Source organism: Sceloporus occidentalis, unplaced genomic scaffold (genome assembly GCF_023333645.1).
Source record: "Sceloporus occidentalis isolate IW3139 unplaced genomic scaffold, rSceOcc1.0.p SCAF_1, whole genome shotgun sequence".
NCBI lineage: Eukaryota > Metazoa > Chordata > Lepidosauria > Squamata > Phrynosomatidae > Sceloporus > Sceloporus occidentalis.
The window spans coordinates 173408057-173434690 of NW_028316981.1; the positions used below are offsets into that span (position 1 = coordinate 173408057).

Consider the following 26634-nt stretch of genomic DNA (forward strand, 5'->3'; position numbering starts at 1 on the left):
CCAAGGGTCTCAGGTTCATTGAATTATAGAGTCGGAAGGGACCATTAATCAATCCTCCACCACACCAGAATACTCAACTAAAGCACTCCTGAGAGATACCCCTCCAACCTCTGCTTAAAGACCTCCAAAGGAGGATAGTTTACCACCCACTGAGGCAGTCTTTTCTGCTGTAGAATGGGTCTTACCATCAGAAGGTTCTTCCTAATGCTTAGGGGAAATGTCTTTTCTCATAATATGAATCTACTGATTGATGGTCTGATCTTTGGAACATCAAAAAACAAGCTCACTCCATCTTTCACATGACACCCCTTCAGATATTTAAAGATGGCTATCTTGTCACCTCTCAGCCTTCTCTTTTCCAAGTTAAACACACATAGTCCCCCAGGTGTTCAGTCCTCAGCACAACTAGGTAGGTCTGAAAAAGATCTTGGAAAGCTTGCAGAGCTGCTGCCAGTCAGAGTAGAGTAGGGATGGGACCTGTGGAGCCCTCAAGATGTTGTTGAACTGCAAGGCCCTAGCTAGTACATACACTGGTGGGGAATGCTTGACTTTGCAAGCCAATAACCTCTGGAGGACTGCATTTTGCCACTGCCTGGTATAGACAATACTATGCTACACAAACCAGTAGTCTGATTCTGTGTGAAGCAGTTTTCCTATGCCCTTCTGCAGAAATCCTCTTTCTCGGGAAATGGGCCCCAGGTGTTCCTTCCTCTACCCAGTTCCTGAAAATGGCAGTTGCCTACAAGAGCTTCCTGAAATAGTCCTCCTATTAGGCTAGGCTTCTTCCCCAACCAAACAAATGTGAGGCCAGGAACACAGTCTCATGTATATGACTATACCCGAGGGACCCTACAGGTGAATCATGTGTACACAGGACTAGTTTTAAATGAACATCATTTCAGAAAGCTTTGGTTGGAAGATCAGGTTTCTCAAGTCAAATAGCTGAGAAATTGTGGAGTGATAGAGAAGTGAATATAAATGTGAAATCCCATGTTATTTCATAGTACTTCACTGGCTAAATCCAACAAGCACCTCATTCTCTCTCCCACACACACCACAACACAAGAAAGTCAGCTCTAAGGAGCCCTATGCTTGGCCAGCCTCAGACAAAGGAAGTGAAAAGCCAGAGAAGTCTAAGCAACTCAGCTGAAAGAGTCCTTCAGACCAAAGAGACAGAAAGGAAGTCCATGTTACAGGAGTCATATGGCTGCCACCAAAAGCACCATGCCCAGGTCAAAATTATCTTCTTGTCCTTCTCCATAAAGGAATGCAAATGCATGTCATATAATGATAGCACCTTATTCTGCACTGGCTGCAATGGGCAGCAGTAGGAAAAAGCAGAGTGTTATGATATCCATACAGGAGAAGTGTGTTACTTCGGGTTACACAGAGGGAGGATGTAGAATGGTTCTCTCCCTCCTCCATCTATATTAATATTACTGCATATTAATCTGGGACAACCAGGAATTGATTTTTGTTTGGAACAACTGTGAGCTCCTTCCAGCTGTAGTATATAAACTTTTGTTTCTAGATTTCTTGGACTCAGAATGATTTAATTTTAAAAGATTTTTTTTTGGGGGGGGGGGGGGCATTTGGTACCACAACCCAGTTATCCAAACCAAGGTAGAACCTGAAAGACTGAAGTCTGCCTATAGACAATGATATACTGAAGGGGAATAGGAGAGTGATAGTACTGGACAAGATGTAAGCCAAAGGGTCAAGACAAAAACTAAGTTTTGATACAGGAGCAGCTGCATATTCAGAAAGTTCCAGTCTGAAAGTTTGAGGCATGTATGGTATTGCTGCTCTGGCTAAACACGTGTCAGAAATTCTTCCTGGTGAACAATTAGGGCAGCTGAGATATGCCTAAGCATGTTGTGTTAACAGGGCCAAAGAAAGATAGAATCGTAGAGTTGGAAGAGACCACAAGGGCCATCCAGTCCAACCCCCTGCCATGCAGGAACTCAATCAAAGCATCCCCAACAGATGGCCATCCAGCTTCTGTTTAAAGACCTCCAAGGAGGGAGACTTCACCAATTTCCAAGGGAGTGTGTTCCACTGTCGAACAGCCCTTACTGTGAGGATGTTTCTCCTAATATTGAGATGGAATCTCAATTACTGTATAGCAGGCATTTTTGGATACAGCTAGCATGGTGTACTGGCCAGAGTGTTGGACTAAAACTCTGGAGACCAGGGCATGTTTCCCCACTTGGCCATGAAACCCACCATGGGATCTTGGGCAAGTCACACGCTCTCAGCCTCAAGGGACTGCAATGGCAAACAAATCTTGCTAATAAAAACCCATGATAGATTTGCCTTAGGGTTGCAGTTGCCATAAGCGAGAAACAACCTGAAAGCATATAAAAACAAGCATTGTAGGGGAGATGTGAACTTTCAGCATTTCTTGAATAATAGTGTTGTTTGCGGAGGTGAATCCAGGAGTAAAATGCTTCTCTTTTCTACTTACAAATTAGCTGAGGAATGAAGAGGAAGTGAGAGGTGGAATTCTAATCTAATCTAACAATCCCAGAGAGATGTTTCCTTCTGGTTTGTAAGTAGATCAAGAAAACAACAACAACAACAACAACATGATTTATTTATAGACCACCTTTTCACAAGGAATCAAGGCAGCTTACAACATCCTAAAATCCATATGGGAATATTCACCTTCCTCTGTTCCTGCTTAGGTGTAACTAGTCCCGTAACTAACTGCATTTGCTCCCACGGATCTTTCCCTACAACGGGTCATCCCCTTTTCTTTCCGTTTTGTCATCTTCTTATCTTAAGGTGAACTACAATACAAGCCTGTACCCCATTTTGATGAGTTTTATTGTTAGAGCTCCACCCAAAAGAATCCTGATGGTTGCAATTCATTAAAATGATGAAACTTCACTGTGAGAAATCCCCGGCTCTTTCTCACAGAACTATAATACCAAAGTTTCTGCAGGAGTATAAATCTATAGTGTGGATACATCATTATAGCCAATTCCAGCACTCCAAAGCCACTAGGAACCTCTTGTTTGGAAGCAGAGAAAAGACAAAGAGCCACTCAGCTCTTACCAGGGATGGCCAGCACTGTGGACTGAAAGAATAAAGTAACCCTTAGGGACCAAGAGTCACCAAAGGCTTCTGTCTGAGGTTGGTAAGCATGGATGCCTCACAGAGATGAAACCAACATAGCCAAGTCATTTGACACCATGAGGACAAGGAGGAAGTAACAGAGGTCAGGGGCTCAATTGATAGAGGTCAATTGTTGAACAGGGGTGATGAAGAGGTCTGGTTCTGTCCTCCTATGGAGCCTTAACAGAAGGACTTCACTATTGAAAAATCTTTAGGAGGCGGCCTCTGTCTACATCTTGCCCACTGCAGGAGATCCCCATGAATGCAGTGGAACAGAGTCAGCCTGTAGCTGTAATGGATCTGTCTAAGGCTGTAATGGATCAGCCTTCACCAAAGCAATGATAAAGATGCAGTTGCTATCCTTTGGTAGCCTAGTGACAAACCAAAAGGTCTATTTGCTACAGCAGACCTTTGAGGACTGACTGTTCAAGGGGGAAAGGGCCTTTGATATGCTGTACTGTTTATATTTGGTGACCTTGGGAGAGTCACACTCTCTCAGCCTAAGAAGAAGGCAATGATAAGCCCACTCTGAACAAATCTTGCCAAGAAAATCCTGTGATCAGTTTGCTATGAATCAGAAATGACTTGAAGGCATACCACTATCAATGATAGTTTAATTATAGTTTTAACATTTGTACAATGTAAAAAAATTGTACAATGTAAACATATTTTAACTTTAAATGCCCTACAGATTCTGCCTGATCTTGAAGCTAAGCAGGATCAACCCTGGTTAGTACTTGGGTGGGAGACTGCCAATGAATACCAGGTGCTGTGGGCTATATTTCCCATGAAGGAACTGGCAAAACTACCTTTGAGTATTCCTTGCCTAAGGAAACCATATGAAATTCATGAGGTAGCCATAACTCAACAGGCAGCTTGATGGCACATACACACACAAGCTGCCTTGTATCACAGATTGGGAAGAAGGCAGGATAATAACAATAACAACAACAACAACTTTGAACAACAAGTTGTGTCATCCCCACCAAGGGGCACAAAGGAAGTTGTAGTCCATTACCTCTGGGGAATACTAGGCTAAGGAAGACTTGCTTTGATAGAAATCAGTTCTATAAATGGACAACACTGTTGATAAATTGGATTCTGTAACAGCTGCCATTCCTGTAAGCGTATGCTATATCCATGATTTCCCTTTTCCGATGGCATCACATTGAGCTGTACTGTGAACCTCTTCCTCCTTCTTCCTTTTCCATTCCAAACCTTGAGGATGGCAGCTTAAAACTAAAAGGTAAGCATTCTCATTTTCTCCTCAGGTTGCCTTACCACTTCCAAGACTTCGGTAAAACACTTTCTGTAAGAAAACAGATACATAAACTGCCAAACCTCACTTGTCTTCTTTGGCCAAGATGAGAAGACACAAATTATCTGAAGAGGCAAGACATTATAGCCAGGCTGCGTACAGTTTTGAGCCATAAATAAATAATAGTGATTGTATGCAAAGGGATCTTGAAGCACATTTGAGGCTGTGTGAACAAAGCTGTAGCATAAGCTTTCTTAGACGTGGTTTACATCCTCAGATGCCAAGTTTACAAAAACGTATTTTACAACATCTTTTGCTCAGGTAGTCTCAAAGGTACTACCTTTGCATAGTGATATTTCAGACTAACACAGCTATTTCTCTGAATAGTGACTCTAAAAAAGTTAACTGAAGTGTGTGTTGTTTCTAACTGGAAATGTAAGAAAGTGTGTGTTATTAAGCATTCATAACACTGAAAGTAAAAACAGTGATATGCACAAAGAATTGCACAGCCCCAGACTTACAACCCACTCTGGGCTCAGCCCTGCAGCTGGGAATTCCCATTTCTTCAGACCCAGTGCCAGCCTGCCTGCATTAAAACCGCAGAGAGAGAGGAAGGGAACATGAAGCCTCCACCTCTGGCCCAGTGCCATCTGGGGTCATGCCAGCTGAGCGGGGTGAAGGAGAAGGGGGGCACACACCCCTGGCTGATGAGCAAAGGGGAAGGCTGTCTCTAGACTAAACCAACCAAGAACAGAGAGCTGCTGGATGCCATCTCTCCCCACTCAGAAGGCTTCTCACTAGAATCAAAGGGTTGTCCAACCGCAGGAGCCAGACTTTCTGTGGCGAAGTTGGATGCCACTCTGAACAACCCAATGCAGCTCTCTTGCCTTACATCATCTCACTACCACCAAGGAGCTCTGCTTAAGGAAGCAGTCTTGGCTCATTTTGTCTGCATCTTTGATTCATAGCATGACAATCATCCCACCTTTTGAATACAATTCCCAGAACCTCCTTCTTCCTGTTGGCAGTGGATGGACGTGTATCTTGGAGGGAGTCAGGTAGCTATAGGTCCAAACCACACTGCATAAATAATCCAATCTGAGACGGCTTTAACTCCCTGACTCAATGCTAGGGAATTCTGGGAACTGTAGTTTTGTCATTTAGCCTTCTCGGTTGGAGACCTCTGGTGCTACAATAAACTACAATTCCCAGGATTCCCTAGCACTGAGTCAGCCAATTAAAGCGGTCTCAAACTGGATTATTTCTGCAGTGTGTTATGGGCCATAGACTTTTTTTTTTAAAAAAGTAACTTCTCCAACATCCATTCTGATCCTCACAAACTTTCTTTCCCTCATCCCTACTGCTGGTGAAGTCTATCCCCCACCACCTTCCAAACAATCCCATCTTTGCTGAGGTTCCCGTAATGCAGACACAATCTGAAATAACATGTGAGTTTGCAGAGCTACGTACAGGCTAGTCCTGCCCATGCAGTTGGCAATGCTTGGTGGTCACATTCCTCGCCACTGTTGTCAATGGGCTGCCACACCCCATGTCTTTTTTATGTTGGAAATGCATGGAAAGAGGCTGTGCATAAAACGGATAAAAAGAAAAACAAGGGGGAGGAAGGGGTGGGAAATGGAATCTCATGGCATCCTTTAAGACCAATTTATATTTTAGCATGAGTGCTCATGAGTATCAATTCACTTCCTCGGATGCACTGACTGAGTGACATTAAAGCCTCTGGTTACTAAGCATATTTATGCTGCTGTAGGAGTGGGATCGAATCCAAACCTTGACTCTCACTGTAAATCTTCAAAGGGGGCTGTGTGAAATCCTTAACAATCTGAGGCTTTAATATCACTGTCCCTGCACCTAAGGAAATGGACTGAATACAATGAAAACTCATGCTATAATATAAATCAGTTAACCTTAAAGGTGCTGCTAGGGTCCTTTTCTTTCTCTTTTTTCCCTTCTTATGCTGCAACAAACTAACATGGCTACTTCTTTGTTAAACAGTGATGTATATGTGTTGAGCTGCTCCAGGAGGCAGAGGAAAAGAGTCTTGGGCCAAGGTCTTCAATTGTACATTCTGCTCATCTGCAGGAGGGCCAGTCCCTGCAACCCAATGGCTCCCTCATCTGTTCTTAATCAGCATGCAGAGGAGGTCATGCAAAGCTTCTTCAGGTTTTGTTCATTCATAGTATAGGGACAAATCATCTGAAGGGGGAAGACCGTGTTGCCACGCTGTAAATAGCAGTTGTACAATAGAAATTGTGAAATAGCAATTGTGCAAACCTCAGTTCGAACAAGGAGTGAACAATCTTTTACTATGTGACATGTGTTCTATGTATTTTTAATTCTTCTCAAATTATTATTTTAATAAGTAATTCAGTGTTTTAATTGAACCATCTGTTTAATACTGTTTTAACTTTTGCACCATATATGGACCCAGCATGGTGTAGCAGTTTGAGTGCTGGACTATGACTCTGGAGACCAGGCTTTGGTAAGGTAACTGCTAAGTCTCTAACCAGGGATTCTCATTTCATCAGAACCCAAAGAACTATGAATATAAGCTTTGTAACAAGCCAGTAGATTAAACCAGATGTTAGAACATGACCCATGTGTCCCCCCCCCATCCCCATGTTTGTGACAGTCTGTAAACTTTGCTCTTGATGTCTGATCTCTGATGGTTTATTCATCAGTGTCACAGCCTGATGTGGCAGTTTCTCTCTCCTTCCCTCGGGCCTTCATCTTCTCCCCTGTATAATGGGTTTATTTGGGAAAGTTAACTGGTGGTGGTGTGGAGCTTGCAGGTCATACAATTTTGTATTACTTTCATTGGAAACACAACTACCCCCACCCACCCCAGAGAAGGGCATTCATTACCAGGATCTCTTCTTGGAGCTAGCAATTATCTATTTAACCGGCCTGGGGATGGAGACACTTTTCCTGCAACAGACAGTGCAAAAGGCAATTCAGGGCAAAGCCAGGAGCCATCTCTATTGGGAAATTAAAGTTGTCTCCATCTGGGAACAACTACAGTTCCTGAAGCGACCCTAGCCTTTCTTTTCCCACTACCACATTACTCTTTCACCCTATGTATTACTCTTTCATTACCTATTCCTCCCTGGGAGGATTAAAGACAGACAAGGTTCCAACTAGCATTACATGCTGAATAACTCAAGAGTCAGCCTATATACCCTAAAGGCATCAGATCCTGTCTGATCTTGGAGGCTAAGTGGGGTCAGGCTTGGTTAGTAGTTGGGTGGGAGACAGCCAATGAATACCAGGGGCTGGAGACAATATTTCAGAGGAAGGAACTCACCAAACCACCTCTGAATATTCCTTTCCTAAGAAACCCCTATGAAATTCATGGGGTCATAATAAGTTGGCAAGCTGTTTGAAGGTACATATATACACACATATATACAACTCAAGTGTCAAGAGGACATGCAGAACAATGGTCACTGAAGAACCAGACCCACTAGGAAAGAATAATCCACTAAACCTCAAGGTCTACTGGAGCTGGACTTGTGCTTTTCCTACTCCCAACTTCTCCCGTATGGGGCTCAAATCCCCACATATTGGTGTCCATAAGTGTCCCAGCTCAGTGAGCTGCTGGAGCTTGAATTCACAGTCTCAGCAAGCTAGCTGGTTTTGGAAGCAGTCCCTTCACAAAACTGCCATTAACAATCCCAACCCACCTTTAAGAAAAAAGCAGTGAAAGACATATTGGACCAAGTTGTGCTTATTACTATTGGAATAGCTACCACATGCAGCCACATTCACTGTCTGGCTAGGCAGTTAAGGGAGGGAAGGAAAGGAAGCAATAAAACTGGGTTTTTGCATCCAAGCACATACCTTTTACATCTATGCACATCAGCTTCTAGGTGGACACATTCTCCCCCACACCACCACCAGAGTCTTAACTCATGGAGACCCAGAGAAGAGACTAAAACTATTTAGAGTGGGGGTGGAGAATCAACTGTACTGCAGACACAATAGAGTATTTTACTAGTTTTGCTTATTATGGCACAAGTTCTTCTGGAATTTAGCCCACTTCTTCACACACGTCATCAGACTGCATTTCAAAGCAGCTTTCCCTCTACCTCCAGAAATGTTGGACCACAGCCACAACCAGTGGATGATGGGAATGGAAGTTCAGCATCTTTAGGGGAAACCAGATTGGGAGTGGCTGTACCAAGGAGAACCTGATTGCGGGGAGGCTGTTTTTAAAGCCATCCCCACCCCAGCAGTGCTTTCCCAGGATGCAAAAAAAGAGACTTGTGAATTACTGGGGAGACAGGAACCATAAAAGAGGGACTGTCCTGGATTAACAGGGACAGTTGGTGCGCAAGTACAAGGCCTGGGTAGCCTGTCAGGAAATGAACACTGCCCAGAACCCACCCTTGCACCAATCAGCCCTTCCTGCAATAAAAGACCAAATGCTGTCACTTTCCTCCCCAGAATCTAAGCAGTGAATCAAAGGTCAGCATTCCAAGAGCTGCAGAGGTTTTGGAATTGTAAAAGGTAGTACAGTGGGCCCTTGCTATCAGCTGGGTATTTGTAATATTGTGGATGCTCAAGCCTCATTAAATATAATGCCATAGTGAAATGATGTTCTTTTTATAAAATGGCAAAAACAGGGTTTCCTTTTGGAGATGTGGATGCTGAATTCATGGATAAAAAGTCTGTGGATATCTGGAGGGAAGGGCTAAAGTGCCATAGGAGACTGCATTGCTGTCCCAGCATAAATCCAAGATTCAATTCCCAGCCCCTCTAATTTAACTTTTTTTAAAAAGATATATATACCAACTTTGGGACTTAAAGTGAGTAACTTTAAAAGGAAACAAAACAAATACACTCGTCCCTCCTGATTTGCAGGGATCCATTTCAGACATCCCTCCACAAATCTGAAATATCGCAGATATTCAAGCCCCATTGGTTATAATGGAAGCATGCTACCTGAGCGCACATGCCCCATTTTGTCCCTCCCCACTTGCTGTCCGCAAAGGAACAAAGTCCGCAAATGTGGAGAGACAGCCAAAACCCCTTTGCTAGAGAGGGAAGATCTGGCGACAGTGGCTTATGCCTTAAACACTTCCTGACCAAACTAATGTAAAGTGCTCTACCTGAGGCTGCACTGGAAATTATTCAGAAACTATAGTTGGTGCAAAATGCATTGTTGTAAGATGTGCCCTTTAGAAACCACCTAGCAACAGTCCTACAAGGACTACACTGGCTTCAAATCTGCATTGAAGCCCAATTCAAGGTGCTAGTCTTGACCCTATTAAAGTCCTAAACAACTTGGGGGCAGGAGAGATCCCAGCCGACTGGAGGAGGGCAAACGTTGTCCCCATCTTCAAAAAGGGGAAAAAAGAGGATCCCAACAATTATCATCCAGTTAGTCTGACATCAATACCAGGAAAGATTCTGGAGCAGATCATTAAACAGAGAGTCTGTGAACATCTAGAAGGCAATGCCATAATCACAAAAAGTCAACATGGGTTTCAGAGAAACAAGTCATGCCAGACAAACCTAATCTCTTTCTTTGATAAAATTACCAGCTTGGTAGATGAAGGGAATGCTGTGGATATAGTATATCTTGATTTCAGTAAGGCCTTTGACAAGGTTTCCCATGACATTCTTGCAAACAAGCTTGTAAAATGTGGGCTAGACAAAGAAACTGTTAAATGGATCTGTAATTGGTTGACCGGCCGAACCCAAAGGGTGCTCAACAATGGCTCCTTTTCATCCTGGAGAGAAGTGACCAGTGGGGTCCCACAGGGCTCTGTCCTGGGCCCAATGCTATTCAACATCTTTATCAATGACCTGGATGACAGAATTGGGAGCATACTTATCAAATTTGCAGATGACACCAAATTAGGGGGAATAGCTAATACCCCAGAGGACAGGATCAAGATTCAAAATGACCTGAATAGACTAGAAAGCTGGGCCAAAGCTAACAAAATGAAATTCAACACAGAGAAATGTAAGGTATTGCACTTAGGGCGGAAAAATAAAATGCACAGATATAGGATGGGTGACACCTGGCTGAATGAAACTACGTGTGAAAGGGATCTAGGAGTCCAAGTAGACCACAAGTTGAACATGAGTCAACAGTGTGATGCGGCAGCTAAAAAGGCCAATGCTATTTTAGGCTGCATCAATAGAAGTATAGTGTCTAGATCAAGAGAAGTAATAGTGCCACTGTATTCTGCTTTGGTCAGGCCCCACCTAGAATATTGTGTCCAGTTCTGGGCGCCACAATTCAAAAAGGACATTGAGAAACTGGAGCGTGTCCAAAGGAGGGCGACAAAAATGGTGAAGGGTCTGGAAACCATGCCCTATGAGGAACGACTTAGGGAGCTGGGGATGTTTAGCCTGGAGAAAAGAAGGTTAAGAGGTGATATGATAGCCCTGTTTAAATATTTGAAAGGATGTCATATTGAAGAGGGAGCAAGCTTGTTTTCTGCTGCTCCAGAGAACAGGACCCGGAACAATGGAGGCAAGCTACAGGAAAAGAGATTCCACCTGAAGATTAGGAGGAACTTCCTGACAGTAAGGGCTGTTCGACAGTGGAATGCACTCCCTCGGAGGGTGATAGAGTCTCCTTCCTTGGAGGTCTTTAAACAGAGGCTGGATGGCCATCTGTCAGGGATGCTTTGAATTGGATTTCCTGCATGGCAGGGGGTTGGACTGGATGGCCCTAGTGGTCTCTTCCAACTCTACGATTCTATAATTCTATGATTCTAGGATATCTGAAAGTCTGCCTCCTCCCATATGAGCCTGCTTGAAATCAAAGGCCACGTCTACAGTGCAGAATGAATGCCGTTTGAAGCCACTTCAACTGCCATGGGCTCAATTCTGTGGAATTTGAAGTTTTGTGAGATTTTTAGCCTTTTCTGTCAGAGCTCTGGTGCCACAACAAACTACAAATCCCAGGATTCCATAGGATGGAGCCATGACAATTAAAGCACTGTCTAACTACATTAATTCTTCAGTGTGGAACCAGCCTAAGAGCATGAGCGGAGTCCCTGTTACATCTCCCAGCACCCCAAGGCTAAGCTAGCCTGGCTGAGCTTTCTCTGCAGCACACCCCAACTATGGATCTCTCTGCCAAGAGACGTTAGGCTGGCTCCATCTCTTCTGAACTTCCAGTGGGCAACAATGATTGTGATGTTTTGAATGGCTTTTAATGGGTGTGTCTGTTTTGGCTGTTTTTAGAACTGTTTTGAAAATAGAGGTTGGACTGTTTTCAACTGTTTCTTTTAGTTATACATGTAATGTTGTTTTGTTTTGGTATTTTTGTCAATTGTACATCACTTTGGGGTAGGGTTGCCATATCCCGCCGGGGGGCGGGACTTTCCTGGTTTGGGGCGGGTCTGCACGGTCCCACCCTGGTTTGGTCCCGCCCCCGGGATCCCCCCCCGCGATGGACGCCAGGCAGGGAAAGGAGCCTCACCTCAGCGAGGCTCGTTCCCTGCTTGGCCTCCTCCGCTGGGGATGGAGGCGGCCTGACAGGGGAAAAGGGCTTCGCCTCAGCGAGGCCCTTTTCCCCTGCCTTGGCACCTCCTCCACCAGCCAGGGAGGCGGCCTGACGGGGGAAAAGGGTCTCGCCTCGGCGAAGCCCTTTCCCCCTGCCTTGCCCCCTCCTCCGCTGGGGATGGAGGCGGCCTGACAGGGGAAAAGGGCTTCGCCTCAGCGAGGCCCTTTTCCCCTGCCTTGGCACCTCCTCCACCAGCCAGGGAGGCGGCCTGACGGGGGAAAAGGGTCTCGCCTCGGCGAAGCCCTTTCCCCCTGCCTTGCCCCCTCCTCCGCCGGCCAGGGAGGCGGCCTTATGGGGGAAAAGGGTCTCGCCTCAGCAAAGCCCTTTCCCCCTGCCTTGCCCCCTCCTCCGCCAGCCAGGGAGGCGGCCTGACGGGGGAAAAGGGTCTCGCCTCGGCGAAGCCCTTTTCCCCTGCCTTGCCCCCTCCTCCGCCGGCCAGGGAGGCGGCCTGATGGGGGAAAAGGGTCTCGCCTCAGCAAAGCCCTTTCCCCCTGCCTTGCCCCCTCCTCCGCCAGCCAGGGAGGCGGCCTGACGGGGGAAAAGGGTCTCGCCTCGGCGAAGCCCTTTTCCCCTGCCTTGCCCCCTCCTCCGCCGGCCAGGGAGGCGGCCTGATGGGGGAAAAGGGTCTCGCCTCAGCAAAGCCCTTTCCCCCTGCCTTGCCCCCTCCTCCGCCAGCCAGGGAGGCGGCCTGATGGGGGAAAAGGGTCTCGCCTCGGCAAAGCCCGTTCCCCCTGCCTTGCCCCCTCCTCTGCCGGTCAGGGAGGCGGCCTGACGGGGGGAAAGGGTCTCGCCTCGGCGAAGCCCTTTTCCCCTGCCTTGTCGCCTCCTCCGCCCTCCTCTCCTCCTCCTCTTCTTCTTCCGCTTCTTCCTCCTCCTCTTCTTCTTACTCTCCTCCTCCTCTTCTTTTCTTCTTCCTCCTCTCCTCCTCCCCCATTCTTCATCTTCTTCTTCTTACTCTCCTCCTCTTCTTCCTCCTCCTCCTCCCCCCCTTCTTCTTCATCTTCTCCCTCCTCCTCTTCTTCTCCACCTCTTCTTCTCCACCTCATCCTTCCCCTGTTCCTCCCCTTTTTCTTCCTCTCTACTTCCTCTTCTTCCTCCTCCTCCTCTTCCCCTCTTCCTCCTCCTCTTCTTCCTCCTCTTCCTCCTCCTCTGCTTCTTCCACTCTTCCTCCTCTTCTGGTTTTTGGCCAGAAAGGGAAGCACATTTCTGCCATCTGTCTAGGAATATTGCCAAATGTCCTCCATTTTGATCATGCCTAAGAAACATGCATTTATATGAAAAAAAATTCAAAAATAATCAATTTTTTGCGTGCCCTCCATTTTAAAAAAAAATGTGTCCTACATTTGATCATTTTGTCCTACATTTGTCCTGGTTTGGAGGTCCTGACTTATGGCAACCCTACTTTGGGGACCCTGGCGGGTGACAAACAAATGGCATGAAAAGTAAACAAATACATAAAACAGATGAATGAAAACACAAAATGTAAGTCTAATAAACACTGGTTTCTTTTTTATTAAAAAGAACCCCCAAACCCCCAGTTAAAGATTCATCCTGCAGCAAAGTAGCTTAAGTGCAAATGGTTTTGTTTAAACAAAATGACACTTGCCCCTGGTAGCAGAACAAAAGGAAGAAGCCAGACTAGCCTCCCTTGGAAGGTAGTTCCAAATTGTTGAAATAAAAACACAGCACCATAAAATTTAGATTTTCAAAGTTTACACTGGGGATATTTTACTGAGGATACTGGGGGACCCCTTAAGTGCTTAGTTTATCCCTCCTTTTTAAACCAGCTTCCATTTCAGTGGGTTGGCAATGACACTCCTAAACAGCATCACAAGAATCTGTGCCTTAAATACTTTCTCTGCTTTGAATCCTGTACTGGGAGAAAGGCAAAACATAATTTAAATAAATAAATAAAGTGTGACTGCAAATCTCATAACACAGAGAAAATGGACTGGTGTTATGTAACAACCCCCATGAACTCTGCAGATCATGTAATCAGACTGTGTAGTTTAGGACAGCCTATGAAGCACATGGAATGCAATTGCATCCTTCTAACATAACTGGCACATGTCACTAAAGAACCATCCTCTCAAGAGTGTATTTGTATTAAAATGCTTCAGATATTTTCAAAAGGGCGAAAGGCTTTCTTTGTAGAGTTTGGCGCGGATACAATTAAAGAGAAGGCCTGGGGAGTTATGCAGCCCTCCAGTTGGATGGTGGACTGCAGTTCCCATGGCACCTCATCAGTGGTTATGCTGGATAGTTGATGTGTTTCGCAGTCTCACAACAGTCCTTCCTGCCCCTGCTTTCAAAGATAATAATAATTCAGTTCTGCTTAAGTCTCAGGAATAGGATATCATCTCTGGATACTAAGTTTTTAAAGAAAGGACCTAAATTAAAGGGTGAGAATATTTTCTCTGCACCATGTACAGATCAATCCCATGTGCAAATCACCAGCCATTGGAAAGAACAGAATCCTACCAAGAAGACAATCCTCTGCTAGATCCTCACTGCTCTTGGCACAAATGAAAGCATTAACCATACCTTTACTAATGGTTTGAAGCAAAGATATTAAGTTGGCGGATGATTCTATGCCCCCAAAATCCTATGGTCAAGTCTACAAGATCCAACACATGTCCCTCTCTCTAACAGCTAGGCAAAGCCAAGCACACTAGAGCAGGGCTGAGCAATCTGAAGCCACAGTGCTTCATGCCTCCCTCAGCCTAAGGTCATAAGTCCCTCTACAGACAATAGGTTCTAAACTCTGGAAAGACCAAGCATCCTACTGGGTGTGGAGGAAAACAGAGACAGGAAGACAAGGGGTGTGTAACTCATAGAAAGAGATGATGAGGGAAGAAAGAGAAAGAGATGAAAGAAGAAACAGGAGTAAGAAGAGAAAAGGGAGTGGCACAGAGTGTATATGTGTCAGTCTACTCAGCAATAGCATGTTGCTCCAAAAAAGAGGAAAATGTTCAAAAGTGCCCAAGCCTGGACCTGAGAGATCTAGGTCCTAAACCAATTTTCTTTTCTATTTTGCCAGAAATTTCCAGATCCTGGGCAGCAGCATCAAAGTTCTAGGAACCTGGGCACAAGAGATGCGCGCTCTGCCTGCTTCCCTCTTTATGTCTCATTTTGTGTAAAGACTTGGCTAATACTCAAATTGTAAGAACGCCTTTGTGGACTTCCTGCAACAGATGGAAATGCTGTCATTTGTTAAAACAACTCAGTTAGAGGGTAAAAAACCACATTTCCTATTCATTTTGGATGATATTGTCTGCTCAGAATGGAGCTTATCGCATGGGGCTCCAGAAACGCAAGTGGCACGTAACGAAAGGGGGCATGCTGGGAACAGAAAAAGGGCGCATTTTACCGCATGCTGGAACACTACCGGAAGTGCCCATTCCATTCCAAATCCGTGCCAGAGAGGCAAATTTTCAGGAACTATTCAGAACAGTTCTTGAAAATCGGCCTCTGGGGGACAGATTTGGAACGGAATGGGGACTTCTGGCAGTGTCGGTGGCCTTCCAGAGTGTGGTAAAATGCATCTTTTCCCTAGGGTTCCCATATCCCGCCTGGGGGCGGGACTTTCCCGATTTGGGGCGGGTCCGCACGGTCCCGCCCCAGTTTGGCCCTGCCCCCGGGACTCCCCCCCCCCAGCGAGTCCTGCAGGCTTGGCTGGGGCTTGGAGGACGGCTGTCTTCCAAGCCCCAGCCATGCCCTGGGGGCTCCTCCGCGATCACGGAGTCCTCCAGGCTTGGCTGGGGCTTGGAGGACGGCTGTCTTCCAAGCCCCAGCCATGCCCTGGGGGCTCCTCCGCGATCGCGGAGTCCTCCAGGCTTGGCTGGAGCTTGGAGGACGGCTGTCTTCCAAGCCCCAGACATGCCCTGGGAGCTCCTCCGCGATCGCGGAGTCCTCCAGGCTTGGCTGGGGCTTGGAGGACGGCTGAAGCCAAGCCCCAAACCTCTGCCTGGCTGCCTCCGTCTCTGGGGGGGGGGGGAATCCCGGGGGTGGGGGCAAAACGGCGACGGAGGCAGCCAGGCAGGGGTTTGGGGCTTGGCTTCAGCGAGGCCCCATTCCCTTGCCTGGCTTCCTCCATTGGCGACGGAGGCAGCCAGGCAGGGGAAAGAGCCTTTCCTCTTTCTCCTCCTCCTCTTCTTCTGCCTCCTTTTCTTCCTCCCCTTCTTCCTCCTCCTCTTCTTCTTCTTTCTCCTCCTCTTCCTCCCCTTCTTCCTCATCTTTTTCCTCCTCTTCTTCTTCCTCCTCTCGTCCTCCTCCTCTTCCTCCCCTTCTTCCTCTTCCTTCTTCCTCCTTTTCCTCCTCTTCTTCATCTTCTTCCTCCTCCTCTTCTTCTCCATCTCTTCTTCTCCTCCTCCTCTTCCTCCCCTTCTTCCTCTTCCTTCTTCCTCCCTTTCCTCCTCTTCTTCATCTTCTTTCTCCTCCTCTTCTTCTCCATCTCTTCTCCTCCTCCTCCCCTTCTTCCTCCTTTTCCTCCTCTTCTTCATCTTCTTCCTCCTCCTCTTCTTCTCCATCTCTTCTTCTCCTCCTCCTCTTCCTCCCCTTCTTCGTCCTCCTCTTCTTCTTCTCCTCTTCCTCCTCCTCTGCCTTTTCCACTCTTCCTCCTCTTCAATGCCCAAATATGCTATTTGGAATGGGGGGGCGGGGGAGGTTAGCCAGAAAGGGAAGTACATTTCTGCCATCTGTCTAGGAACAATGCCAAAATGTCCTCCATTTTGATCATGTCTAAGAAACATGCATTTATATTAACATTTTTTAAAAAATCATCAATTTTTGCGTGTCCTCCATTTTTAAAAATGTGCCCTACATTTGAAAATTTTGTCCTACTTTTGTCCTACATTTGTCCCAGTTTGGAGGTCCAGAATTATGGCAACCCTACCTTTCCCCATTCAGTTCCCATCATGCCCCCTTTCGTTCCATGCCATTTGCGTTCCTGGAGCCCCGTGCAATAAGCTCCCAAATTGCATCTTAGTTCATGTTTAAAGGTCTGATAAAACAACTGGCAGACTGGCCTCCCACTAAATGTTGTTCAACATTTGGACTATCCTTATTGCTGCTCACCACTGACCCTTTCCTATGTGCTTTGACACGGCTCATCCTTGACCCTGAGTTTCTTTCCAAAGATTTAGAACACCTCCAAAATGCAGTGTGAAGGCAGAGTTCATAGCAGGAACAACTGACAAAGACAGGGAGGGCTGCTGGTGTGGCAACTGAATTTAAGGTTCATTGCCTAACTGGCTAGGAAGTCCAAAGAAATCAAGAATGGGTTTTCAGAAGACTAGCACTAACTACTGTCTAGAAATTCCAATGGTGTTGTATCACTACGGGGCTTTGTGTGGTGCTGGGGAAATACACACAGCTGCAAGCTTAGTGTAGTGGTTTGAGTGCTGGACTACAGTTCTGGAGATGAGAGCTCAAATCCCCGCTCAGCCATGGAAACCCATTGAGTGACCTTGTGCAAGTCAAACACTCTCAGCCTCAGAGCTTCCACAAACCCCTTCTGAACAAATCTTGCCAAGAAAATCCCATTATAGGGATGCTTTAGGGTCACCGTAAGTCAAAACAACTTGAAGGCACACAACAAGAACTTCATTTACACCCTGCCTTTCCTCCAAGAACCTCAAGGAGGCATACAAGGTTGTCCTCCTATTCATAATCCTGTTCCCATACAACAAATCATCACACAGACAAACAGCTGAAAGAGAGATATTACTAACTCATCATGGCCCATTCTCACTTGTTCCAAGGGTGTGAGTGTGGCCCTCCAGATGTTGACACATTACCACTGCAGCCACGCTTCACCATTTGCTTTTGTGGTTATGCTACTGGGGACTGAAGATGAAGAAAGTTTGGAGGGATGTAGCCCTTCTCTGTTCCTTCACAGAGAAACCATGGCATTCTGCTAAGCATGAAATGTTAGAAAGTAAAAATACATGTCTACAAGTGTATACTCCCCTTCCTTCTTCAAGTTACCAAATGCCATGACTGGGGTCATCAGCAGAAATGGAAGGAGCAAGTAGGTATCCCTCCATCATGGCTGCACCCAAGTCCAGCTTAAAACTGCCCGCCCTACTGATACCTACTGCCAATACAAATACAGCAGAGGGAAAGGAAGCAGCAGCCTTTTTCAATGTGCTTAAATCCAGCTCGTGGTCTGCTAAAATTCATAGCATCTGAGTGTGCTTTTCTATTCTATTTCCCTCCTCTCCACCCCATGCTTTTTCCTTTTATGTCACATCTTTCAGATGGTAACCTATATATAGCTTCTGTCACATTTCTGATGTCTGGACGCCACTCTATCAGACCTTTTGAGTGACGGCGGGAGGACTGTGGGAAATAAATATGTGTAACAAGGAGAGAAGTCAATACATCATGCAATGGTGGGCACAAAGTGAACTAGGCAGGGGATATTTAAATATATAGAAACCCCTTCCTTGTGGTACACAACCCATAAACGGTGTATGGAGAGCAATGACTACATATAGATGTATTGTATTGATTTATATCCTGCCTGTTCTCCAAATCTGGAATCAAAGACACACTTCATGCCACAGCAAGCAATCTGTATGTGTATGCTGCAACATCCAGATAGATTAGGAACATCATACATGATGATCTGTGTGCCAGTTTGCTCTTTTATTTCCGAGATACAGAACACGGATGGAGACCAAACAACCCTCCAGAATGGACTGCAACTCTCATGAGCCCTAGCGAGCATAACCAGCAATGAAGGATGATGGGAGGAAAAAAATCCAACATCTGGAGAGTTAGATTCTCCCACACTTACCTGAGAGAAGTTTTGTGGCACCTGAACCAGCTTGGCCCTGTATTTTGATCACCACTAGAAAAGTCTCAGCTCAGACCCTGTGTGAGACCTCAGAACATCCTGCTAATACTCGACAGATAATCTCATTTCCTGTAGAGATGCCTGTGCTAGGCCAAAGTGCTGGAGGGCAAGGAAATAACACATCATGTACTGCACCATCCTGCTTCCAGCTGGCCTGCCTGTCTATGAAACGAGCTGGGAGACGGGAACTGCTGCATAGTTTACACAGTGGTCCCTGAACTGTGTGCCCTTTAAGAGATTTTGGACTTCATTCCCCAGAAGCCTCAGCCATGTTGGTCAAGGTCTGGGATTCTTTGAGCTGAAGTCCAAAATCCCTTAATGAGCAGTTTGGGGGACCATTGGATGCACACCTCCTGAGACATGAAGGGCCAGGACTACTTCTCAAGGTAAGAAGGGAGCGTGGTGGTTTGCAGCGAGGGCTAGTTCTAAGCCAGGGCTTAACACCAAGGAAGAGCAGCCTGCAAGCCCATTCTGAGAAGGGTCAGCCCTGCCATCAGTTATCATGAGATAAGGCAACGGTCTTAGGCAGTGGGTGCTAGAGGGGCAAGGGGCTGGTGGACAAAGCTACATGTGTCACATGTTCTGTTCTGCAGCCTATAAATTGCCCTCCAATAATAATAATAATAATAATAATAATAAAACAACTTTTATTTATAGCCTGCTTTTTCTAATCAAACAATCAGAGCGGCTTACAACAGACCCAACAGCAGTGTTGAACTGCAAATTCAGCAGCTTTCTCAGACAGCAGGCACTATTTTGTCCCATAGCTCAGGAAACAGAATATCTGGGGCCATCCCTGCAGAGCAGTTAATATTCCATGGGGAAGAATAGTCTTAATTTCTCTTTGCTGCAACTCATATACATTAACATGGGAGTAAGTCTCACTTAACATCACAAGAGAGTGAGCATTATGATTATGTTGCTAAGCTCACCAAGGAGTTGAGATACAATCCAACAGGAACATTTCTCCGATGGTGCAAACCCCACCGGAAGCCCCACAGAAGGAAAGCATCCACCAACTTAAATTTCCTCTCCTGTAATTTAGATGAATGTCCTGCTTCTATCTGTTGGATGTGTATTTGTGAAGGGGTGTGGTATGGAATCCAGAACTGGAGACAATACTGTCTCAAACTCTGGTTTGCTTCTCCTTGTGACCTTGTCATATGGACATTACAGAGCATGGGTGAGGTTTTGCCAAGACTGGGAGGGACTTCTTTCCCCTACTCTCTTAACCCAAAAACTTATGAAGATGATTAGACCTGCTACTTCTGCTCTCGCCAAGCAGACAGATAGAACAGAGCTTGGGGAAAATTCATTTTGGATACTATAACTCCCAAAAGCCAGCACAGCCTGTGGCCACATCTGGAATGTGGCCAGCATCTGTGGCTGGCATCTTCAGAGAATGATCACCAATTAGCAGACACTAATTCTCTTTTGCATTAGCCTCCCAGCCTGAGGCCTGCCATCAGCACAGAACAATACACAGGCAAATCACTCCTGCATTCCCAGGCCCACACAGTGTGTGTGTGTGTGTGTGTGTGTGTGTGCGTGCACACACACACACACACACACACAATTTTTTCCAGGTAAGCATTCTCTGAAGATGCCAGCCACAGATACTGGCGAAATGTCAGGAAGAAACTAGAACATGGCCACACACCCCAAAAAACCCACAAAAAACTATGGATGCCAGCCATGAAAGCCTTCGACTTCACATAGTCAAAGAGATTTGAGGCCAAGAGGGGAGATTGCTCCACCTAGAGTTGCTGTTCTCTCCTTTCCTTAAACTTACATATCTCACCATCCCCAGTTATCATGGAACTTAAAGTACAGCCAGACTCAGGACAATTGAGAGGGGTGTCATTTCTTCCAAATTCTGTCAGGGACAAACCTCAAGTCAAAGGACCCCAAAGGCCCTAGCACCGGGTCCCTGCGTATTCCTCCGAGGAGCTTTGTCCTGCAGGCCTGCAGATGTTGCTGGGATGCAAATCCCAGTAGCCCAAGCCAGGATAGTCCATGGAGAAGAATGTTGGTAGTTGGCACCTGACAACATCCGGAGGAGCACATGGTTGCCAGCCCATGTGGGGGAATGATTTCCCCTCGCCTACCCCCATGGAAACTTCACATGTAGAAACTGAAAAAGTCTGGGATGCTTATTAGGTCTTCCAAATCCATCATGGTCAGCACCGCCAGACTGTTGCAGCTGCTACTTTTTAAGTTTCAAGCCTGAATTGGCACATTAGCAGGGGCACGTGCAAAAAAATACCACTTCAGTCTACTCCCTCAGATGCTGTTCAGTCTACTCCCTCCAAATCTGAGGAAGTAGACTAAAGTCTATGAAAGCGCCAATTTCTTTCTTCCAGTAAGTCTCAAAGGTGCTGCAAGATCTCTCCACGTACTCATGCTTCTTAGTGATGCTCAAAATGGAGGACCTTTTGGAATGCCTCCTGGATGGAAGGCTGAAATGTAAGACATGTCCTGGAAAAGGAGGACATCTGATCACCCTGGTCCAAGGGCCACCACCAAGAGAAGATGAAGGTGGATCCGAGATGTTTCACATTAGGCCCCTTGGTCCTGTGCATCCCAACCAGGAGGGAGAAAAGATCCCAGAAGGGGAGCCTTGGTCCCAACCTTGGGACAGATTCTTCCTGCCCTCCAGAAATAAAATCCTCCACGACAGGAGCGGGAGGAGGAAAATAAGCAGTGGGATGGCCTTGGCCAAACTCTCTCTGCAAAGGCACACCTGAAGGCAGGGTGAGCAGATGTCCCAACTGCCAAGGAGGACAAGGCACTCTAAAATGGAGGACACTCCAGAAAATGGAGGACGTGACCAAATCAAAGCTGAAAACACTCCAGTAAAGAAAGACTCATGCTTCTTAGCCATGCTCCAAAGGGAGGACCTTTGGGCATTCCTCCTGGGCAGAAGGCTGGAATGGAGGACAGGTCCTGGAAAAGGAGGACGCTGGGGGAAGGAGGTCTGATCGCCTCCCTCTCTATGGGTCTGCCTCCACTTTTCCTGGAGGAAACTCCCATGATAACATTGGCGAGAGATTCCCTGCTCTTTCTTTCTCTCTCTCTCTCAGTCCTCGCACGATCCCCTCTTTCTTTCTTTCTTTCTTTCTTTTCTTTCTCTCTCTCTCCCCCAAATTTCCAGCCCCTCCAACAAGAGCCTGGGCTCCGATTACAGGAAATGCTTGCTTCCCAGCTCGGCAGGAGGGAGAGGGAAGGAGGGAGAAGGAGAAGGAGAAGGGGGCGGTGGGCAGCAGAGAGGGGGGAGAGGGAGGCAGAGGGGGAGCCCCACGGAAAACCCTTCCAGGGGGGCGGCGGGGGGAAGAAGAGGGGGTCCCATCCCTGGCAGAGCCAGAGCCTTGTGGATCCCGGGGGTCCCGAGGAAGAGGGGCTGGAGGCGGGAAAGGGGGGGGGGGTCGGTGGGTCTGCAAGCACTTATCGGGGGCAGGGGAGCCGGGGAGGGAGCTTTGCGAAGATGGGAGAGGGAGCCTTCCTCAGCCCCATCATCGCCCTCCAAGGCTAAAAGTGGAGCCAAGTGTTGCCCCCTCCCCACTGATCCGCTCCTACACCCCCCTGAAAAGTTGGGGGGCTGCTCCCGCTTCCACGCGCCAGAAAAGGGCCCAGCCCCCCCCGCCCAGGATCCGCTAAGGCCCCCATCGATGGGGAGAGAAAGGGGAAGAGGGAGCCTGCCCCCCAGCCCCCCCCCCCACTTACTTCCCTCACCCCAAATCTGATTCCACCCCCCTCATCCAACTCGATCCCCCTATCAATGGCGGAGGAGGAGAGGAAAGCTGCTCCTCCTTCCCGCCCCCTCCCTCCAGGCCAGAAAGGGCCCCAATCATCCGCTTCCAGCCCCACTCCCCCATCCCCCTCAAGGATCCCATGGATTGGGGAAGAGGGGGATCATTCCTATGCTCTACAGCAAAGTAAATATGCACCCCCAAATTAAACAAGGGGCTCACAGGGGCCAAGGGGCCCCACTGATCCTCTCCCACTCATCCCACCCAAGTCTCCCACAAAGAGGGGGCAGAGGGAACGTGTTCTTACAAATGGGGGGGGGGGAGAGAGAGAGAAGGAAATAGGGAGGCTGTTCTTTTCCTATCCATGCCAAAGGCGAAAGCCCCCCCTGCCCCCATCCCAAAGTCCACCGATCCTCTTCCACACCACCATCTGGCTCGACCCGAGCCCCCCAGAAGCGGAGGAGGGCAAACAAGGAGAGAGAGAGAGGCATCCCAGCCCAGTCCCCCATCGACGGCACCTACTATAAAACAAAGGACAGCACTACTTGCCCGAGAGAGACCATCCTTGCCCATAGAGAGTCATGGGGACTCCTTCTGCATAGGGAGACATGGGGGATGATCCCTTGCCCAGGATAGGGAATCGTTGGAGAGTCAGCATTCCCAAAGGGCCAGTCTTCTCCCATGGTCCTCTATGGGCAAGGGCTGTCTTCTCTTCCCCTCCTCCTTCCATGATCCCCGGGGCTGACCTCTGCTCCTGGGGGAGGTAGAAGTCCACGGCGAAGCCGAAGAGGCTGCCCGGGGGTCCGCGGAGGAGGCTGGGCGCCTGGGCCTCCAGGTTGAAGCCCCGGAGGGGTCCCAGGGAGGAGAAGAGCAGCAGCAGGCAGGAGGCGCCGAGCAGCCCAGGAAGCATGATCGTGAAGGAAGGCAGGCTGGAGAGGAGTGTCCCGGCTGGCCTTCGGGGCTCCTTCCTTGGCTCCTCGCAGGAGGAGGAGGAGGAGGAGCCCGGAGTCCCCCTCGGACGCCCACCCACCGGCCGTCCCTCCTCCTCCTCCTCCTCCTCCTCCTCTCGGGCTGGCTCCGGGATCATGAGTCACTACAAAGGAGGAGCAGCGGAGGGCTCCCCTTCAGCCGCCAGCCCCGGGAATTTGGGAGGAGAAGAGAGGGAGGGAAGCCAGCAGGGAAGTTATCAAGCCTGCATCCACACTGGAGACACAGTCCGCTTCCACACCGCTTGAACTGCCTCCTGGGCTCAAGGCGATGGAGTCCTGGAGTTCTTTTTTGGCTGAGACAACTTTCTCAAAACTACACAAAACTAGTACAAAAGTACTCTCAGATCTGGGGATGCCTGCAGCCCAGTGGCCCCAAACCCTGCCCTTTAAGAGATTTGGGACTTCAGTTCCCAGAGGCCTCGGCCATGTTGGCCCCTAGTCTGGGATTCTGGGAGCTGGAGTCCCAAAAGCCCTTCAAGAGCACAGGTTGGGGAGCACTGCATAAAGTCCAAGAGGTCCCAAGCTGGGCATGGCTCACAGTGGCTCTCAACCTTTGGGCCTTTTGGACTTCCATTCCCAGAGGCCCCAGTCAGTCTGCTCATTGTTCGGGAATTCTGGGAGTGGAAGTCTCCAAAATCTAGAAGACCAAAGGTTGAGAACCACAGACTTTTGCAGAAGCTATGGCTGCAACCTATATTGTGCCTCCATCCCATGGAAGCCTGGAGTTTGTAGTCCTTTGGGGCACCAGAGCTCTCTGACAACAAAGAAGGCTAAAGAGCTCACAAAACTACAACTCCCAGCATCTGATAGCCTTGAGTCATGCATGGCACTTGGAGTGGTGGCAAGCTGCTTTGTTTCTGGAATGCAGAGGCAGCCTGAGACAGGGATTCCTAAACCCAAAGGCATCACCCAGGTCTGAGAGAAAGGCGAGATATCAGTCAAATAAATGAATCCATCTGAAATGGAGGGAGAATTAAAGAGTCCTACAATTGTGACTTTGAAAACCATCTGCAAATTCCATAGCATTGAACCATGACAGTTAAAGCAGTGCCGAACCAGATTATTTCTCCAGTGTGGATGGACTCCTCCAGGAAGTGGGGAAAAATACATTGTTGTTGTTGTGTGCCTTCAGGTCCTTTCCAACTTATGATGACCTTAAGGCACACCTATCATGGGGTTTTCTTGGCAAGTTTCTTCAGAGGAGGGTTTGTCGCCTTCTGAGGCTGAGAGAGTGTGACTTGCCCAAAGCCACCCAGTGGGTCTCCATTGCCAAGCTGGGAATCGAACCCCCATGTCTCCCGCTTCCCCCAAATAAATTCAAAGTGAAAAGCAAAATGAGAGATTTTACCAAGGGGCTAGAAGCAGCATCAAGAGGCACAACAACCATCAGTCTTCCTGGTTTTCCTTTCACAGCCCATGAAGAGCTTCAGCACAGGGATAAGGATGGCCCTTGTGTCTGTCTGCCTTCAAGCCATTTCTGACATATGGGGACCCTAAGGGGAAAATCTCAGCATTTTTCTCAGCAAGCTTTGAATCATAGAATCATAGAAGAGACCACAAGGACCATCCAGTCCATGCAGAAACTCACCATCAAATTTGTTCAGAAGGGGGTTTGCCATTGCCTTCCTCTGAGGCTGAGAGAGTGGGACTTGCCCAAGGGCTTGTGGAGTTTCCATGGCTGAGTGGGGAATCGAACCCTGGACTCCAGCGTTGTAGTCCAGCACTCAAACCACTACACCGGGCGTGGAGTTAGCGAGATATATTTTTACAAAGGGAAGCCCCAACGTGGTTTTTGAGATAGGACCTGTGTATGTTTTGTATTAAGAATGACTTCATTTGGAAAACAGCGGCCAACTTCTCCTTTGAGCTGGTGAGGTCACACCAGGGTTTTCCTTCCTTCTAAGCAATCTGGGGGCAAAAGGGCTGGTTTGGAATTGGTTCCCAGCAGAGCCTCAGAGGGAAGGGACTTTCCTCCATCTGAAGTGGGTTTGGGGCCTTCAAGGAGCAGAATTTTAAATAAGCATAATAATAACGATGAGATCCAGCTTACTTAGTGGTTTGAGGGTTGGACTATGACTCTGGAGATAACAGTTCAATTCCCCGCTTCAGTATAAAAATCCATTGGGTGATCTTGGGCAAGTCACACATTCTCAGCTCCAGAAGATGGCAATGGCAAACCTCCTCTGAACAGATCTTGCCAATAAGACCCCATGATAGGGTCAGCGTAAGTCAGAAACAACTTGAAGGCACACAACAGCATCAATGAAGATGATGATGATGAAAATAAAATGGGGAAAGACATGCTTGAAGGGGTTGTTGTTGTTGTGGTTGTGTGCCTTCAAGTCATTTCCAACTTAGGGTGACCCTGTACTACACTGGCGCTTCACTGGTTTGAAGGGGATGAAGGGCTTTTTAAGTTTAAAAAGAGCCCAACAAATGGAGTATATGAAACAACCCCCAACAGCTGGGTAATACGGTCGGCCCTTCTTATACACAGATTTTTTTTATACACGGATTCAAGCATCCACAATTTGAAAATGTTCAAAAAAAGTATGAACTTCAAATAGCAAACCTTGATTTTCCATTTTTTATAAGGGACGCCATTTTGCTATGTCATTATATTTAATGGGACTTGAGCATCCATGGATTTTGTTATCCACGGGGGATCTTGGAACCAACCCCCAGCGTATAACAACGGTCCACTGTACTCAGAGTGCAACAGTGGAGCAAAGCCACTACCTCCATGAAAGGAACATTCTATTTATGGGCATCCCAAGTAGGCATGTGGTGGGTCATTGTCCTGCCAGCTGGAAAAATGAGATGACACCACTGTCCACCTTCTGTGAGGCACTCGTTCAGATATGTGAAGAGCATCGTGTCTTTCTGTTAAATGGTCTCTTCCCCAAACTAAGCATACCCAGCTCTTTTGACTATTTTTCATAGGAGCTCCTTTCCACACTGCTCACCACTGTGGTCACTTATTCCTGGAGGCATCCAGTTTATCCATTCTTAAAAAATGGTGCCTAGAACTAGCGACTGTGCTCCAAATGGGACTGATGAAGAACAGAGTGGAACTGTGATTTCTGGTGTCCTAGACACTACACGTT

At 47.4% G+C, this 26634-nt stretch overlaps 1 protein-coding gene across 1 annotated transcript in view; it reads right to left on the minus strand.

Annotated features, from left to right (window-relative positions):
* Positions 1-23478, minus strand: part of ITGA5 (integrin subunit alpha 5) — a 103085-nt gene extending 79607 nt beyond the window's left edge. The window contains exon 1 of the mRNA XM_089482554.1: positions 23285-23478. Within this exon, the coding sequence (XP_089338680.1) occupies positions 23285-23448 (164 nt within the window). The 5' untranslated portion in view covers positions 23449-23478. The remainder of the gene's footprint in view (positions 1-23284) is intronic.
* Between the last annotated feature and the right edge of the window lie 3156 nt (positions 23479-26634).